The sequence below is a fragment of the Canis lupus genome, chromosome 1, assembly GCF_003254725.2.
Source record: "Canis lupus dingo isolate Sandy chromosome 1, ASM325472v2, whole genome shotgun sequence".
In the NCBI taxonomy this organism is placed as follows: Eukaryota; Metazoa; Chordata; class Mammalia; order Carnivora; family Canidae; genus Canis; species Canis lupus.
This window is the reverse complement of record NC_064243.1, coordinates 106,769,338-106,788,107: the sequence shown is the minus strand read 5'-3', so window position 1 is coordinate 106,788,107 and position 18,770 is coordinate 106,769,338. Positions and strand designations below refer to the sequence as shown.

General features: G+C 54.1%; 1 protein-coding gene across 2 annotated transcripts; it reads left to right on the top strand.

The window, feature by feature from the left end:
• Positions 1-291: 291 nt before the first annotated feature.
• MED25 (mediator complex subunit 25) lies at positions 292-16,822 on the top strand. Of its 2 annotated transcripts, none has more exons than XM_025424208.3 (18): positions 292-484; positions 581-626; positions 858-982; positions 7,646-7,744; positions 8,153-8,273; positions 8,549-8,711; positions 8,843-8,973; positions 9,266-9,353; positions 9,446-9,639; positions 10,072-10,200; positions 10,560-10,645; positions 10,723-10,780; positions 10,913-11,020; positions 11,210-11,398; positions 11,773-11,844; positions 11,978-12,196; positions 12,530-12,707; positions 15,019-16,822. In XM_025424208.3, exons 1-18 carry the CDS (start codon positions 351-353, stop codon positions 15,261-15,263), a joined length of 2,385 nt encoding a protein of 794 aa, XP_025279993.1. In that variant the 5' UTR covers positions 292-350; the 3' UTR covers positions 15,264-16,822. The 2 variants fall into 2 exon arrangements, with proteins under 2 accessions (XP_025279993.1, XP_025279994.1); XM_025424209.3 differs by lacking the exon at positions 15,019-16,822 and adding an exon at positions 13,186-13,317 and having other exon boundaries at positions 293-484.
• Positions 16,823-18,770: the final 1,948 nt, after the last annotated feature.

Genomic DNA, 18,770 nt, shown 5'->3' with positions numbered 1-18,770 from the left:
CTCCCATTGAAACCAGAGGCGGAGCGGGCGCCTCGCTCAAAGATGGCGGCCGACTACGGCTCTCTCCATGTATGTCACTCTCCACAGTCCTGACAATGACCCAATCTTCCCCGTCAGGCCCCTGAAGGGGTTCGCTATGCTCTTAATCTTGCACGCGGCGGGTACCTACGAGGATGGAGATAGAACCAGCGCGCCCTGCGTGCCCCGCACAAACATGGCCGCGGGCGCGCCGAGCCGCGGCGCTAAGACGTCCCGCGCCGGGGGGCGCGCAGCGCAGGCGCACTTCCGCTCTTTCCACAGCGGCTGCGGCGGCCGCGGCGGTGGCGGCGGTGGCGGCTGCTGCGCGGGGCATGGTCCCCGGGTCGGAGGGCCCGGCCCGCGCCGGGGGCCTCGTGGCTGACGTGGTGTTTGTGATCGAGGGTACAGCCAACCTGGGGCCTTACTTCGAAGGGTTGCGCAAGCACTACCTGCTTCCGGCCATCGAGTGAGTGCCGTTTCCCCGACTTCCAGCCCGGCCCTCCGACTTTAGTTTTCCACAGTCTCTTGCCTGACCCCGACCTTTTACCTCCGACCCTCGCAGGTATTTTAATGGTGGTCCTCCTGCCGAGACGGACTTCGGAGGAGACGTGAGTCTTGGGACTCCTGAGTCTGTAGAAGGAGGGAGGCGGGGACCGGACTCCTGAGTCTGAGGAAGGAGGAGCCCGGGGACCGGACTCCAGGGTCCGAGGGGCGGAGGGGGCCGGGGATGGACTCCAGAGTCTGAGGGGGGAGGAGTCCAGGACCGGACTCCGGAGTCGGAGGGCGGAAGAGCTGGACGGGAGTTCCAGATGAAAAGTTCCTCCCTCCTCCTCTCCCAGTATGGGGGTACCCAGTACAGCCTCGTGGTGTTCAACACGGTGGACTGCGCTCCCGAGTCCTACGTACAGTGTCACGCTCCCACCAGCAGCGCCTATGAGTTTGTCACCTGGCTCGATGGCATTAAGTGAGCATTTTCTTGTGTTAGGGGGTGGGTTGGGGGACCCTGTGAGGGACCATGAACGGATGGCGGCTTGACTTGAGTTTCAGGAACCGTCGCTCACACTGGGTGGCTGAAAGGACTGAGAGGGATTGTTTTTGTCCATAAGTCACTTCTGTGGTGGGTTCCGTGTGCTCAGCGTTTTTGCCCTCCGATGTGGAAGTAGAAAAATCTTCTCAGTTTGGGAGGCCTGTTGAGCTCCAGCTCCGATCTCGTACTGTGTGGTTCTCCGCATTTGGTCGGCTGTTCCTCATCTCCACCGTAGTATTCCTATTTCACATGGGCCTCTTGAAGCCTGAGTGCAAGGGGGGCGTGGGGCCTAGGCCAGGATAGATCTCTCTGTGCTCTGAATGGGATTTGGAATGTTCACATTGCAGGCTCCCGCGGGTACAGATAGCCTGTGGTCATATCACAGCTAAACCATCAAACTCCCAGACCCAAGAGTCCCTGCTCCCTTTGTGCCTAATGTAGTTTATCTCTTGTCGCTTTATTTATTTTTTTTAAGATTTTATTTATTTATTTATGAGAGACACAGAGAGAGATGCAGAGACATAGGCAGAGGGAGAAGCAGGCTCCCTGCAAGGAGCCCAATGCGGGACTCGATCCTGGACCCCAGGATCATGCCCTGAGTCAAAGGCAGATGCTCAACCACTGAGCTACCCAGGCGTCCCTATCTCCTGTCTCTTTAAAGGGGGGGATTAACATTATAGTACTTGTGTTAATTATTTATTGTGTTATTTATTCTTTGTTGTGTAACACATTATCCCAAAACTTAGTTGCTCAAAACAATAAACGTTGATTATCTCATGCCATTTCTGTAAGTAAGGAATTCAGGACTGGCCTAGCTGGATAGTTCTGGCTCAGGGCCTCATGAGGTTGCAGTCATGCAAGGGACCAATTTGTTTTCAAGGTAGCTCACTCTGTGGCTGGGGGAATGTTCTCCTGACGTGGCAGCTGGCTTATTTCAGACGAAGCAACACAACAGAGAGGGCAAAGAGGAAGCTACAAGAGTTTTTATGATCGAGTTTTAGAAGCCACACAGCGTTGTCTCTGCCACATTCTGTTTGGTAGAGAAGTCAGTCCTGTTCAGTGCAGGGAGCATGAGGGGAGGTGAATCTCAAGGGTGTGAATAACAGGAGGTGGGGATTGTTGGGGGTGGGGGGTGCTAGCTACCATGACTTCATAGGCATAGGCATTCTTTGGGAATTGAATGAGTTAGTTGGCTACTACTTAAAACAGCACCTGACATGTATTAAGTGCTATGTTAGTGTTCACTGTTGTTTCATGCCTGTTTCTTGGTTTGTGAATAGATAATGGTAGTTCAAATGTCCATGCTCTCTGGAGGATCACAGGAACTAATTTTCCTATGGTGCCTTCATACTGCCTAGCCCAGGTCTGGTCTGTGGTTAGAGTTCATGAAACGGCACTGGTTCATGATGGCTCTTCTCTTCATTCGTTTGTACGGCAAGAGTTTGCTACTTAGCAAACTGAGTGCCTGCTCTGTTCCAGGCTATGTGTGTGCAGGACTAGGTGCTGCACGCCCACTGGGAAGTTGACACCCAAGTTTGACCCCTCATGGCCATTAGAACTAGTAGTCAGGACAGAGTAGGATTTCCCAACCTCAGTACTGTTGACACTTTGGGCCAAATAATTCATTATTGTGGGGGATTGTCCACATGGCAGGATGTTCAGTAGCCTCCCTGGCCTCTAGCCACCAGGTGCCAAGAGCCACCTCCAAGTTGTGACCAACAAAAACGTCTACAGATGATTGTCAGCTGTCCCCTGAGGCAGGGGGTAGGGAAGGACAAAATCCACCCCAAATGAGAAGTACCGAGATAGGTTGTTTTAAGACATGAATAATGGTAAGACGGGACTCCCTGATGCCCAAGTTCAAGTCTGATGTCTAAGTCCCTAGCGCCAAGCACAAGGTCTGGCACCAGGGCGGTCTAAGGAGAACTGGGTGGAATGAGGGAATATGTGAGTGAATGCCCAGAATGCATTTTATATATATATATATATATATATATATATATATATATATATATATATATATATATAAATTTTTTTTTTAAGATTTTACTTATTTATTTGAGAGGGAGACAGAGTGTGGCAGAGGGAGAGGGAGAAGCAGACTCCCCTCTGAGCAGAGAGCCTGAAGCCGAAACCTGGGCTCAATCCCAGGACTCTGAGATCATGACCTGAGTCAAAGGCAGATGCTTCACTGATGGATCCGCCCAGGCGCCCCCTGAATGCACTTTATACTCTGATTCTTCCCAGTGAACTATAAGCTTCAGGACCCAACTCAGAGGTCCCTTCCCTGATGCTGGCAAGGGACTCCCTCCTCTGGGCCTGCCCCTCCTCTGGGCCTCACTCCCTCCTCTGGGCCTGCCCCTCCCAGCCGTCCCCTGTCGCAGCCCCATGCCTCTGGACTATGAATGGCTAGGTCCCTGGTGGTCCTTCTGCTTTTTGTTTCCAGCTGGGGCCTGGCACTCAGAAGGTCTCAGAAGACCTTGACAGTAAATAAATGAGTGAAAGCCATGAAGAAGATAATCACCAAGAAACCAAAGCTTCTGGTAGGTGTTGACAGGTCAGGACAAGCAGTTAAACCCCTTTATTTGAAACTTCCCAGAGGCACCTGGGTGGCTCCATTGGAAGAGCATGTGACTCCCGATCTCGGGGTTGTGAGTTTGAGCTGCACACTCAGGTGTAGAGATGACTTAAATAAGTAAAGAGAAACTTCAAAATAAAATAAAATAAAAAAACCTTAAAGATGGACAAATAAATCTTTCCAGAGCCCCTGGAAGATAAGAGGGAGATACTTTTTGAGCACATTCAGCATATACCCACACCTCCTCCTAAATCAGCTTAGAATACACTATATCTTTAGCCAAATGAAAAAGCTTTGTATGCTGTGTGCTCCCTGCGGAATTCTCCCAATCGGTTGATAAACATTTTAAGCCATTTACATTGGCAGCAGTCAGCGGTTTACCAAGTCCTGTGTAACCACCTAAATTCAGTTTCTGTGACGTTGCCGGGGGAGTCTGGCAAAGAGATCACAGAGTTGGCGGGTTTTGTTCACGCCCTGAGAAGAAATCTTATCTTCTCCTGGAACGTCCCTAACTTAAGGAACAAAGTATGTAGTGTGATCTTTGAAACATCCTTGCTTTGGGAAGATTTATTTCTGATGTTCCAATTCCTTTCTTTCAAGAGGGGTGGGGATTGTTTCCTCCTCCCCTACAGCGATTGACCCAGAATCAGAAAGAATAGAGGTAGAAGGAAAAGAGCCCTGAGTGTGTTCTCCCTAGCACTGTGACAGTCTGTTTGTTCATTCATTCACTCCTTTTCACAAATGTTTGTGGAGGAAACTGTCCTGAGCCCTGAGGAACTGGGGACCTAAGACAGGCCAAGCCTGGCTGCTGTTCACATTCACTCATTTTGATCATACCTCAGTGGGGATGAGGACCCTCCAAAGGCTTATTACCCTGTGAAAGTGGGCACTGAAGACTCCAGTGGTTGTGGGGGGGAGGTGTGGGCATCAGCAAGAGACCTGGGGAAGCAGTAAGAATCAGAGCCCACCTGTAGCACCAGGGCACGTTCATCTTCATGTTTGCACCATTGAAGACTTTGCTTGGAATTCAGGTTCATCATGAACTTTATGATATTTAAAATATATTATGTAACTGACCAGATTTTTACTTCTCCCCATTTTCAAGTGTTTCTCATTTCCCAGACGAAATATTTGTTACATATCTCTCTGAGCACGGAACAGACAGCCTACACTCAGGAAGGGAAGAACAAGTTTTAGGATCTCAGGGTGATTGATTGGTCACATTTTCCCTCATAAGTTACTTTTTTAAATTGAGGTAAAATTCACATAACAGAAGTGATTGTTTTAAAGTGAACAATTCAGTGGCGTTTAGTATGCTTACGCTGTGCAACCACACAGCCCCAAAACACAGTTTCATGCCCCTAAAAGGAGACATGCACACATGACACAGTTGTTCTGTATCTTACCCCCTGCACTCCCCCCTAGCCTTCTGGCCAGGCCCAGCCAGGGCACCTTTGGCTCTAAAAGGCTTATGAAAATAGTGGTTTGATTTATTCAGGAACAGGAAGCAGCTGCAGAGTGGATGCAGGGTTGGTTTATTCGTTGGGGTCTACCCCAACTCTGGCCTTAAAGTTCTGGTGCAGAACAGAGTCCCTGTGGTGAGGAAGAGAAGGTCTGGGAGCAGGGGGTGGGGGTAAGGAGCAGCAGCATAGCATGAATGCCCTGAGAGGGGGAAGGAAGGCATCGGGGTCATGGGGCCTAGCGGGAGAAGAGGGTGGAAGCCTGCAACTGGAAAGAATGGGCATGAGAGCTGGGGAAGGGAGTGGAGGGGTCGAGCTGCTGTGGCTTACTCATCCAGGAGGCCTTTTCTGAAGCCCTGTGTGTCCTTGAGCATGTTGGACACAAGCTAGAGATACCTCAGACCGACCACTTGGTCTCCCTCCCTGAAAGCTGCCCTGGCTCTGGGAGTCAGGTGCACTGTGGAGGTAAGCTTGACAGTCACAGTATACAGTGACATGTGATATGATTGAGGGTGGGGCCTAAAATCAGGTGGCAGCTGAGGCAGGCTTCCTGGGGAAGGTTGTTGGGCTTAGGTGGGGGGTGTCATAGGATAGATAAGCAGGGATTTTCCTCCTGGGCCAGAAGAGGGGTGAACAGCACAAGACAGAAGACTGGTTATGTGGCAGATCATGGAGACCAGGGACATGTGAGACATTCTGGGGTACTTGTACCCAGAGGAGGGTGGAGCAGGAAGGTGGGCAGAGCCCGAGGCACGGAGGGTCTCAGATGCCCAGCTAAGAGCATAGCTTTATTCTGGCCTTAACAGACATGGTTGGATTAGGCAGCCCTTTGTTACGTGTATGTACGTGTGTATCTAAACTCTGTGTCACACATGGGGCTCAAAGTCCGACCCCAAGATCGAGAGTCCCACGCCCTGCCAACTGAGCCAGTCCCAAACCTTTAGCCATTCGTTTTTCAGCACACTTTTCCAGAGGCCTCCGTGATGCCAGACTGTGGGGTAAGAGAGGACTCAGACCTGTCCTTGCCTCAGGGAGACCAGCGCAAGGGCCACAACTCACGGGGACAGGGCCCTCAAAGCTCCCAGGGAGGGGCCCAGTCTGCACACATGTTCAGAGTCAGCCTTTAACAACCACGTGACCTGAAGAGCTGTGGTGATGGCAGCTGCACTCACCTAGAGGCCTTCCCTACACCACACCCCACATGACCCGGTGTCTTTTCTGCACATCAGATGGAAGAGAAACTGGAATCTGTATATTGGTTACCTGGGGCTGCCAAAAGGAAATAGTAAAAACTGGTTGGCTTAGGGGCACCTGGGTGGCTCAGTCAGTTAATTAAGCGTCTGCCCTCGGCTCAGGTTATGGTCTCAGAGTCCTGGGATCGAGCCCTGCATCAGTCTCACTACTCAACAGGGAGTCTGCTTCTCCCCCTTCCTCTGCCTCACCCCCTACTTCTGTGTGTGGGTGCACTCGCACACTCAGTCAAATAGATAAGTAAAATCTTAAAAAGCAAAACAAAACTGGTTGGCTTAGAACCACAGAAAGAGGAATCCCTGGGCGGCTCAGCCGTTTGGCACCTGCCTTCAGCCCAGGGCGTGGTCCTGGAGACCCGGGATTGAGTCCCACATTGGGCTCCCAGCGTGGAGCCTGCTTCTCCCTCTGTCTGTGTCTCTGCTTCTCTCTCTCTCTGTGTGTCTCTCATGAATAAATAAATAAAATCTTAAAAAAAAAAAAAAAAACACACACACACACAGAAAGGTAGTGACTCACAGTTTAGTGTGGAGGAGTCCAGGATCAAGGTGTGGGCAGGGCCATGTTCCCTCTGGAACCCCTAGGGGAGGCTCTTTGTCTCTTCCAGCCTCTGATGTCCCTAAATGATCCTTGGCTTGTGGTAGTGTTGCTCCAATATCCACATGGCATTCACCTTGTGTCTCTACATTGTCTTCCTTCTGAGCATGTCTGCTTCTGTATCCAAATGTCCACATTGGATTTTGATCACAAGGACACAGGTCATGTTGAATTAGGGCCGACCCTGTGACCTCTGTAGTCACCTCACCTCTGTAAATATCCCGTTTCCAAATAAGATCACGTCTGGTACTGGGAGTTAGGACTTCAACATTTCTTGGGGAGCGGGGCACAATTCAACCCATGACAAGGGGAGGACGGAGGAGGCCCCCACATTGAGCTGGGAGGGTGGGCCAAGGCCAGGCTGGCTTTAAACATGGAACAGCCCAAAGGGAAGGTGCACAGGGATGGGGACACGGGATGAGATCCTAGGCCAGGTGTCCTGGGCTCTTCCCTGTTCTGTGTTCTGGCAGGACTGCTGGCCAGAGGGCCTCCATCAGGAGAAGACAAACAGCCCTCATCCGCATTCACTAGGCCTGGCGCTGAGTCAGCACGGGATAGAACAGGAAGCTCAACAGGGTCTCTATGCCCCAGTGCAAAGTGGAGTGTGGGGAGGAGGGTGACACAGGTGCAGGCTCTCCAGGTGTGAGCTGGGGGCTGGGAGGTGGCAGCCCTGGGTGCCACGGGGAACCCTGGGGCTGATAGTCTCACCCCTTGCAGGTTCATGGGCGGGGGTGGTGAGAGTTGTAGCCTCATCGCGGAAGGCCTCAGCACGGCCCTGCAGCTCTTCGATGACTTCAAGAAGATGCGGGAGCAGATGTGAGTGTGCCCAGTACGTGGGGCCCCTAGGTGTCTCCTTCCACCTGACTTTGTTTGTCGCAGGACTCCACCCACGCCTCACACCAGGTGGGGGGGGCGGGTGGGCTGAGTGCTGAGTGCTCTAGGCAGGCGGCAAGAGGTGTCCCCTGGCCAATGCCTGGTCTCGGTGTCCTCATTGGGAAGAGGAGCCTTGCTCTGGGTCTGCCGCCTGCTTCCCCTATCTGCTAGGGAAGCCAGAGGGAGTCAGGAACCTCTCGGGGTCTCGGTGTTCTCGGCTGTAAAATGGGGCTGGTACTCCCAACTTCCTGTGGGATGGACCACTTGCACCCTGCTGGGGCTAGGGCTGGGTCTGTCCCTTCTGGGGGCCCCTGTTGTTACCGGCTCCACGTCTTTCCTTCTCCCTGGCAGCGGCCAGACACACCGCGTCTGCCTCCTCATCTGTAACTCACCCCCGTACCTGCTCCCTGCCGTCGAGAGTACCACATACTCTGGGTACACCACAGAGAGCCTCGTGCAGAAGATAGGTGAGGTGAGGACTCCTGAGCCTGGGCAAGGGGCTAGGGCTCGACTCCCAGATCTCAGGGAAGAGGGGGCTGGGGCCCGGACTCCTGACTTGGGGCCTGCTCTGCAAACAAACACCTTTGGGAAGAACTATAACCCCAAATCCCCTGTGGCAGCTGATACAGGTCTCAGGGTTGTTTGTCTCAAAGCCTGATGGGAATCCTGTTTTAAGGCCCAGGAGATGTGGTAGCCTGGGGGTGGCCCCTGTGGCCCCACCCTCACCGCTTATCTCTCCTCCTGCAGCAAGGGATCCACTTCTCCATCGTGTCTCCCCGGAAGCTGCCTGCCCTGAGGCTTCTGTTCGAGAAGGCAGCTCCACCGGCCTTGCTGGAGCCGCTGCAGCCACCAACAGATGTGAGCCAGGATCCCCGGCACATGGTGCTGGTGCGGGGGCTTGTGCTGCCAGGTGAGGCCTGAGTACCAGCAGTGGAGTGAAGAGGAGAGGGCCAGGCCCCCTCAACTCTCTCTGACTTGGTTTTTTCTCCCCTTCCTCAAACCCCTTCATGGGGGGCTTGGTTGTTCATGCTTCACTCTCAGTTGGGGGTGGCTCAGCCCCAGGCCCCCTGCAGCCAAAGCAGCCGGTCCCCCTGCCTCCAGCTCCACCCTCGGGTGCCTCACTCTCAGCAGCGCCCCAGCAGCCTCTGCCCCCCGTCCCTCAGCAGTACCAGGTATGGATGTTGCCAGAAAGGGAATGTGTTCCTGGGTCCTTGTGGGATCCCTTGCCTCTTGGGGAGACCTAGCTGGATGCTGGGGCTTGTAGGGTGACAGGACTCTCCACTGGGACGCTAGGATGGGTGGACTCTTGGGGCCAAGGAATCACATCCCTGTGGAGTGATGGGAGTCATCCTGCTGCGGTGTCACAACTGGGGTAGCTGTGCCTAGTTGGGAGGGGGCATGGTGGCATGATCCCACGGGACACCTTGACTGGGGTGTGTGGTCCTCATTGCCTTCCACTCCCAGGTCCCTGGGAACCTGAGTGCAGCTCAGGTGGCTGCCCAGAATGCAGTGGAAGCCGCCAAGAACCAGAAGGCTGGGCTGGGCCCCCGCTGTGAGTCCTGAGGCGGGAATCTGGGGTGGCCTGGGGTTGTCCAGACCTCTCTGCACATTTGTCCCCACCTCTTCTCTTGGTCTTTCCCACAGTCTCACCCATTAACCCTCTCCAACAAGCTGCTCCAGGAGTGGGTCCCCCCTTCAGCCAGGCACCGGCCCCACCACTACCCCCGGGGCCCCCTGGCGCCCCCAAGCCACCCCCTGCTTCCCAGCCCAGCCTGGTCTCCACTGTGGCTCCTGGCCCAGGCCTGGCCCCCCCTGCACAACCTGGGGCCCCATCCATGGTAGGTGTTTGTATGTCTGCCCCACTGCCCTACTCATTCCAGCTGCTAACAGAGCAGAGGCCAAGCAATTTGTCTTCCTGAGGAGGGTGTAAGGGTACATGAGTCTTGTTCTGGTTCCTCAGGGGTTCCTGGGGCTTGTGCCATGGACAACTGAGACTAGAGGGTCTGAGGATGGAATAGTGGGGCTTTGGCTTCTGGTGGGTTAGAACTGTTCAGAGGTGTCCCAAGGGATCCTGGGAGTCAGGATATCCATAGGTCTTCAGAGTCCTGGGATCCTACAAAGTCAGAGCATTTACGGTCTGAGGGACCATCGAGTGGTGTTGAGGAAGGCGCCTGTACTCTGCTCCTCCTGCTTGTCTGTCTCTCTCGGGTCACCCCTCCCAGGAGATGGTCTGACCCTGCTCCATTGCCCTCCTTGCTCCCCTCTGGCAGGCGGGCACGGTGGCCCCAGGTGGGGTGAGTGGCCCTGCCCCGGCGCAGCTGGGGGCCCCGGCCCTTGGGGGGCAGCAGTCAGTGTCCAACAAACTCCTGGCCTGGAGCGGGGTCCTCGAATGGCAGGAGGTGAGTAGCTTGAGGATTCCTATGGATCTCATGGCCTGTTAGGACTGGGGACTAGGCCAGGGTCCCTGTGGGGCCGTGGCTGGCCCTGTGGTCCTGAGTAGAGTCTCAAGGAATCCTTGAATTGGCAACTAGGGAGCTAGTAAGAACTGGGTTGCAAGTGAAGAATGGAAAAGTCTCAGGTTTCAAGGTATGATGGGGGTTCGGGGGATCGTGGCTGATCTAAAAGAGGGGCCCAGGACTTGTGGGACTAAAGCTGAGGGAGGTCCTGAGCTCCGGGCTCCCAGGGTTGGGTGGGAGAAGTGGAGGAGACTGGGCTTTGGGGCTCTCTCCGCCGTGACACACGCTGCCTTTCCACTCAGAAGCCCAAACCTGCCTCCGTGGACGCCAACACCAAGCTGACGCGATCGCTGCCTTGCCAGGTCTATGTGAATCACGGCGAGAACTTGTAGGTGACTGTAGGGCTGGGGGCTGGTTGGACCTGGGCTTGCCTCTACCTGACTCCTCTCCCATCCTGGCCCCCAGAAAGACTGAGCAGTGGCCTCAGAAGCTGATCATGCAGCTCATCCCACAGCAGTTGCTGGTGAGTGGCTCCCGGGAGCATTGCCCACCCCTGCTGGCTGGCTGGTCCCATTCTCTTCCCTCGTCCCTTCCTTGCCTGCCTTCCCCCCTCAGCATGCTGGCCGGCCTGTGTGGGCCTGTGTCTCTCCCTCAGACCACCCTGGGCCCTTTGTTCCGGAACTCAAGGATGGTGCAGTTCCATTTCACCAACAAGGACCTGGAGTCCCTGAAAGGCCTCTACCGCATCATGGGCAATGGCTTTGTGAGTCTGGAGCTGGGCACCTGCAGGGCTTCTAGAACCAAGATGGCGGGAGGGATGGGGTGCTCCCTTCTCCTTCCCTTCCCCTTCTTCCTCCTGCCCTTCTTCCTCCTCCACCCTCCTTCTCTTCCTCCTCCTCCTCCTCTTCCTCCTCCTGCTCCTCAGGGCTGACTGGTACGTGTCCTCTCCCAGGCTGGCTGTGTGCACTTCCCCCACACGGCCCCCTGTGAGGTGCGTGTGCTCATGCTCCTGTACTCGTCCAAGAAGAAGATTTTCATGGGCCTCATCCCCTATGACCAGAGCGGCTTCGTCAATGGCATCCGGCAGGTCATCACCAACCACAAGCAAGTCCAGCAGCAGAAGCTGGAGCAGCAGCGTGGGGTGAGCAAGCGGGCCCCCCTCCCTCCAGCACCCACCCCTGCCTACCTGGGTGGGCTTGTGGCCAGACCCCCGGCATCCCTCCTGGGCTCCCCTGTTGGAGCTTACTGTTCTCCGGCCATGTGGCCACCTGAATTCAGTCCCTTCCCCACGTTTTCCTGTGATCTTTGTACCCTTTAGGGTTTCCATTGTCTCTCAGACATGGCCCCCTCTTGGGGACTTGGGAGAATAAGGTTTACTTTGCAGACCATCCACCCCCAAAGAATGTTCCTAGCTCCTAACAGGTTCCCCCACGGGTTTCAGAAGGCTCCCTGACCCCCCAAACACAGGATCCCCCACTCCCACCCCGTCACTGACCTGCTCCCTGTCCCACACAGATGGGGGCACAGCAGGCACCCCCTGGGCTGGGCCCCATTCTGGAGGACCAGGCGAGACCCTCACAGAATCTGGTGAGGAGAGGGCTGGTGGGGTCAGGGCCAGGGCGGGGGAGACCCCAAAGGACACTGTCATTTTGAACTGATCTCAGAGGCCAAGAAGTGTGGGGAATCTGCCTCGTCCCTCATCCTCATCTCTTCCCACCAGCTCCAGCTCCGCCCACCACAGCCCCAACCTCAGGGCACTGTGGGGGCCTCTGCGGCCTCAGGACAGCCCCAGCCCCAAGGGGCTGCCCAGGCCCCCCCAGGTGCCCCCCAAGGTCCTCCTGGAGCAGCCCCTGGCCCCCCCCCTCCTGGACCCATCCTTCGGCCTCAGAACCCTGGGGCCAACCCCCAACTGCGGAGTCTCCTCCTCAACCCACCTCCGGTGAGATTTGGGGGTGGGGGGCAGATGGGAGCCATGGGGCTGGGCCCTAGGCCCTAGGCCCTGAGGTTCTGGTTGTTTTGTTCGGGAGGAAGGAGGTTGGCTTTGATCAGAGGGTGTGAATAGGGCCCCACCAAGGGCTCCAGGCAGACTGGTTCCTCTGTGTCTGTCTTACATGGGTTTCTGCTAAGATACCTTTAAAGAAAGACCCCCACCCCCCACCCCCTGCCCAACCACTGGATGAGATGTTCTCTGAGCACCTCTGTGCTAGAGGCTGCTTGGTGGGGTGGGGGCTCTCTACTGGGGGCCTCTGAGCCACTTTCTTTGTTCTCTCAGCCTCAGACTGGGGTGCCCCCACCCCAAGCTTCCCTCCACCACCTCCAGCCACCAGGGGCTCCAGCACTGTTGCCACCACACCAGGGCCTGGGGCAACCCCAGCTGGGGCCCCCCCTCCTGCACCCACCACCTGCCCAGTCCTGGCCCACACAGCTTCCCCCGAGAGCTCCGCTGCCAGGTAAGGAGTTCCCCGGGGAGGGCGGAGGTCTGGACTGAGTGTCCCAACAGCCCCTGGGCTAGAGCCTCAAGACTGAGGGCTCCTGGGAAGTGAAGTCCTGGATTCGAGAATGGAAGCTGCTCCCCACCCCCTTCTTGGGAGGCTCTGAGGGCTATTGGAAAAATACAGCCCAGGGGGTCAAGATCTAGTAGGGCAAGAGCTCTTTTTGTGATTCCATTCCTGTGTGTCCCCGGGGTTGATGGGAAACCTAGTCTTAGGGCCAGAGAAGTAGTGTGGGGGATGGGCTCCTAAAGGCTCATGGGAATCAGCACATTTGCGACCAGACGGGGCCAGAAGGTGCCTCCGATGGATCCCCCTGGGGCTTCCTAGAAAAGTCATTACTTCGGGCTTCCAGAGGAAGAGGGCGGAAGCAGACCCAGGGCCCTCTAGGGCCCCAGGGACTACTGGGAGATGCAGTCCCTTCCCCACTGCCCCCCAGGTCAGATGCTGCTGAGCGGGGGTCCCCGGGGCCCGGTTCCCCAGCCGGGCCTGCAGCCCAGCGTCATGGAGGACGACATCCTCATGGATCTCATCTGAACCCCCGACACCCAATAAAGTTCCTTTTAACACACGCCCCGGCTCCCGTCACTGACGTCCCCCAGGACTGGGCAGGCGGAGACCTGGGGGGAGACCTCTGTGTCCCTGCTCTCGCTGCAGCACATGTCCCTGAGGCTCTGGGCTGGTGACACCAGGGCCTCTGCAGTGAGTCAGGCAGTCTGGTGCAGCCTGGCTTTGGGCTGGGGGGTGGGACATGGAGGTAGGCAGGCAGAGCCCAAAGGACCGTGTGCCCTGGTGGAAGTAGGGTTGGTACCCGGAAGAGGGCTCTGAGCCAGCTGAGCTCAGCAGTCTTGGAGGAGAAGCGGGAGTTGATGAGGCCAGGAAGGAAGGCAAATGGTTATCTAGGTATGGGGACAGCAGAAGTGAATGTGTGAAGGCAGGAGAAAGATTGGGATGTTCAGAGGCCCAAGTCCAGCGTGAGGAAGGAGGGACCCAGAGAGGGAGGCAAGTGCCAGGTTGGGAGGAGGCTTGGGTTCTAAACTGAGTGGCTCGAGGTTTGTCCTGAGGACACAGAAGAGCCAGGGAAGGCCATGGGCAGGGAGCAGGTCTGGGCGGGCTGGCTAGCACAGCCTCTGGGTTGTGAAATGTGACGGGACAGGGCGAGACAAGGCCAGGAATGCAGGGAGGAGGCTAGGGTGGTGGCCTGGGGAGGGGAGAAGCCAGTGGAGGGGTTGGGGTCTGAGGCAGGGGGCAAGTGGGGTGAGTCTGGGAATGGCATGCCATGTGAAGGAATTGGGGGTGAAGAGGTGGGGTCAGAGTCAGTCCCTGGCTCCTGGCCTGGGTACTGGTAGATGGTTGAGCCTCCCCACGTGAGGGAACTGAGATAAGGAGCCAGTAGCGAGTGCTAATGGTCCAAGGAAAGTCGAAGTCACAGCTCACATGTGGGGAGTTCAGGATGTGTTCTTAGGAGACAGCATATGTTTGATTGTTGAAGCCACAGGAGTGGATGTGATTCCATGTGAGGAGAGGGCCAGTCCCAGGTCCCAGAGACTGACTTTCCAGGGCTTTAGACAGGGAAAACCTGGCAGGGAATAGGTTTGGAACGTGGCGAGGCAAGAATGGCCTCAGGGAGATGTCTAGGGGGCAGCTGGGTACAGACACGATGTGGAGTACAAGGATGGTCCAGCCAGGAGGCAGACAGCTCGTGGTCTGTTGCCAGACTCTAGACTATCCAGACTAGCATCACTCAGCGCGTGGTCCATGCCTGGACCACCAGCATCCGCATTGTTTGGGACGCTGGTTAACATCTGATTCCTGGGCCCCATCTCAGGAGAGAGGTTGCAATCTGGTGGCCCGTGGGCCACTCTACAGATGAGTTTTGTTTGGCCTTCCCTGTGTTAGCACCGGTAGCATTTTTTCCTAATGGGTTAGCTATAAAAATCAGGATAATTCACACACACACACACACACACACAAACACACACACACACACTCTCACATACAGACACACATCCAATCTGCAGCCTTGGCTTCTCTTGACAAGTCAGAAGTTCTGGCACCTCTGGGCCTGCCCTTCTGCCTAGGAACAAGGGGCTGGAGCTGCCCCTTTCGATGGGGCGTGTGCTCTCTGATTCGCCACAGTCCCCACCACTCCCGTTTGGCTCCCCCACCGCCAGGCAGAGGGTCATTGCCTTTGGGCTGGCACTGTGGTTGTTCCTGTGGTAGCATTCAGAGGCAAGTGAAATCTCTTTTGTACCCATGTCTCTATCAAAAGTGGCAAAACGAAAGAGAGACCGAGAGGGCCACGTGTTTCGAGAAAAATGGGAGCGAGCCTATTTCTTTGTGGAAGTGAAGAGCATGCCTATGTGTTTAATATGCAAAAAAATCGTATCTGTGTTGAAAGAATACAACCTGAGACGTCATTACGAATCAAAGCACAGTAAGAGCTTCGACCAGTATACAGAACAGATGCGAGATGCGATACTCGCTGAGCTGAAAAAGGGCCTCAAGTGTCAGTAGGGTTCGCTTTGGAAAGAAAGCAGGTACGAGAAGCGGCGTGGCTGCAAAGTGCAGTTGGAGTAACGAGAAAAGCACTACCCCGGGCGTTAAAGCCTTCGACGGATGGCAGATGGCGAGTTTATAAAGGAGCAGGACAGCGGGTCCTGGGCAGAACCACTCGCCTGTTGAGACTATCCTCTTAGCCTGATGGGCGTTTGTGTTGCGCCATAAGTTGAAGATAAAACCAGAAGATTTACAAGTCCAGTTGCTTGAAAGAGTCGACTCCATTGTGGCCTTTTCTATCATTGCTCATGAACTCTTACCACCTGGTTAGCTTTATTTATTTGTGGTATTGAGAATTTTGATGTGACCGAAGAAGTCTGTGACACGGTGCCCAGGCAGCCCCAACTCTGGGAGATGAGCTATTTTTTTGTGTGTCTATTGACAGATTTCCTAAGCACACTTGCAGACCGTCATGGTAACCTCATGATCTGTGTCACAGGGAGCCTTGTCAGGACACCTCAATCCCAGGAGGCAACATTTGGTGACACAAGTCAGCTCTTTGCCTCAGTCACCAGGACTTGAGTTGTGTTCAGAAGGAACACACTGAGGACGTCCTCCACACGCTCCTGTGCTTTAACCATGGGCAGGTGGATGGTGACCTTGACCCAATGTATTTTATAGAGGCTCTGTGACCTGGTCGTCACATGATGGTGTGGAAGGGATCTGAACTGTTGAAATCGACTTGATTCATCTCCAATGAGACAAAGGCCACACCTTCATTCCCCCCGAGAAGGTCAGGCAAAGACTTTTTGGTCGAGGTTATATGACCCTTCTGAACACTATTTCTCTGCAAAGATGTTCACAAACAGCTACTTGAATGTATGATCGTGTTTTGTCCAGGCCTGGCAAAAACAGGGAAGCCACCGGCAAGGAATATAATCCTTCGCCACTGTTGCTTTCCAGAAATGAAAGACATGGCCTGGACCATAGTCACCCAGACGGTGGGGTTCAAGACCAAATTCCCCCAAAGGCTCTCTATGTCCAGACTTTGTGAAAAAGAACTAACACTGTCCAGTTTGCCTTGGTCTGTTACTGTCGATCGTGTGAATGCAGACTACAAGTAGTAGTTCTGACTGCAGGGCGGTAGGGTGCTGGTTCCTAACTGTGATGCCATTGGAAGATCGCAACCCTACAACCATCTCCAGCTGGTGTCTTGAATCTTGGCGTTTGGAGGTGCCCATGCTTGTAAACAGCTGTTTTCCGTTACAAAATTGAATCAAATTAAATCCCGTTCCCAGTTACGGATTCAACGTTGAATTCTAAACCGCCTGTCCCACCGTGACATCCAAAGCCTGACGCTGACCTCTTGGTGCGGAAGGGGGTGAGGTCAGCCTTCTGGCTTCAAAATCAAAGGAGCAAAAGAATTATGAAAGAGAAAATTTTAATAATTAAATATTTCTATTTTTCAATTTGTATTTTTTCAATTTTGAATTTGAAATATAAACTCCAGTATCATACATGTTTGTATTATGTTCCATGCATTCACCATCGTTCAGTAAAGATACAATTTGATTATATTTCTGGCCGTCGACTTTTCTCATGCCTGGCTAGTTCACTCATTTATGTGGCCCGCCTGGCTCCTGTAGGCATTTGAGTTTACCATCCCTGCCCTGGCACTGCTGAATGGAATCTGGGGGGTGGGAGGGAGGCTGGAAATCAGCATTTTGAACGAGCTCCCTAGGTGGCTCTCACACAGACAAAAGGTGGAGCAGGAGACTCTGGAGGTAGATGAAGGGAAAGTGGGTGATGTTTCCCGGGCAGTGTGTGTAGCAGGGGTTTTTGAAAACTCAGATGGCTTCAGGGACCAGGCAGGTGATGGAAATGTGTGAAGCGGACAGGTGTAAGACAGTAGGGAGTGATGGGGACTGTGGCGAACTTGCAGAGTGCTTGCCCCACCTAGTGGCATTCAAATTGCAACAACAACAACAACAAAACACTGTGAGGACCAAACAAAATCCGGTTGGGGGTCTGACAAGGCCACCGGGCCGCCATTTTGCGACCTCTGGAAGAAGATTTGGGTCAAAGACATTCTTGGGACAGATCCACAAATCAGGGTTGGGCAGGGAGCCAGAAGGCAGGAGGACCAGGCAAGTGTGTTCTGGAAGCTGAGTGTTTTTGAGGAGAGAGAGTGATCATCAGATATGCTGCAAGGAGAAGATGAGGGGAGTGCAGCCAGCACTGTTTCCACCCGGTTGGTGGAAATAGCCCTGTAAGGAAACACAGGTTTGAGTCCGGGACAGATTGATCAAAAAGAAATGTTTCCAGCTGCTGGTTTGTCCATTTCTGGCCAGTGAGGCCCTCTTGACCTCAGCACCCAGGTAGATGAACCGAAGGGTCCAGCCTGATGCACTCACAGGCGCGTGTTCTTGAGGAGAGGCACAGGAGAGCCCAGGGTCACTAGAATGGAGAAGGAAATAGTGAAGAGCTTAGAACAGCAGGGGTTAAACTCCGGCTCTCTTACCCATTAGCTCTGGCTTCAGGCAGGTCCCTGTGGCTCTCTGAGCCGGTTTCCCCCGTGACAGGCAGCAGCTTCTCCACAGGGTTGAGCACGTGGCAGGCTCAGCACCGTCCTCCCCACGGGAGAGCTGCTCTTAGCTCTTGTTCTCACTGGTCAAATGCACTCCCAGAAGGCAAGTGTAGTGGGCCAGCCTGTTTCTAAAAGTGCAGGCCAACTTGTCAAGATCACCAGAGCATCCATGGAGGTTGTAATTGGTCAAGCGACTAGTGGAAACATTTCTTTTTAAGATTTAATTATTTATTTATTCATGAGAGAGACAGAGAGAGAGAGAGAGAAGCAGAGACACAGGCAGGGGGAGAAGCAGGCTCCATGCAGGGAGCGGAACGTGGGACTCGATCCTGGGTCTCCAGGATTATGCCCTGGGCCGAAGGCAGGTGTTAAACCACTGAGCCACCCAGGGATCCCTGGAAACATTTCATTTTTGATCAGTTTGCTTTGGCTGCATCCAGAGCTGGAAGCAAGACTAGGAAATTCGTGAGAATTCTCCCAACTGGCAAAAGTGGCAGAACATAAGTGTGTGTGGGGGGGGGGAGGTTAGAGCAAAAATGTTTTATTTATTTTATTTTATTTTATTTTATTTTATTTTATTTTATTTTATTTTATTTTATTTTATTTTTATTTTTATTTTTATTTTTATTTTAATGAAAGACACAGAGAGGCAGAGACACAGACAGAGGGAGAAGCAGGCTCCCTGGGGGGAGCCCAATGGGGGATTTGATCCCAGGACCCCAGGATCACGAGCTAAGCGGAAGGCAGACGCTCAACCACTGAGCCACCCTGGCACCCCTGAAATATTTCATATATGTGGGGTCAGTTTATCTTGTTTTTTTCTTTTTTTTTTCCACTTAAGTAGTGGCCTCGCATCTATATCATTCCTTGCATGTGACCCCATTAAATGGCCACATACCAATTCCACATGGCATCCAGTCTGTAGAGCTTGTGAGTGT

Bases quoted from the DNA above. Each gene is read 5' to 3' on its own strand.
- MED25 (XM_025424208.3), top strand. From the start codon at position 351: ATGGTCCCCGGGTCGGAGGGCCCGGCCCGCGCCGGGGGCCTCGTGGCT. The intron at 627-857 runs GTGAGTCTTGGG...CTCCTCTCCCAG, and splicing joins AGACGGACTTCGGAGGAGAC to TATGGGGGTACCCAGTACAG. The intron at 7,745-8,152 runs GTGAGTGTGCCC...TCTCCCTGGCAG, and splicing joins AAGAAGATGCGGGAGCAGAT to CGGCCAGACACACCGCGTCT.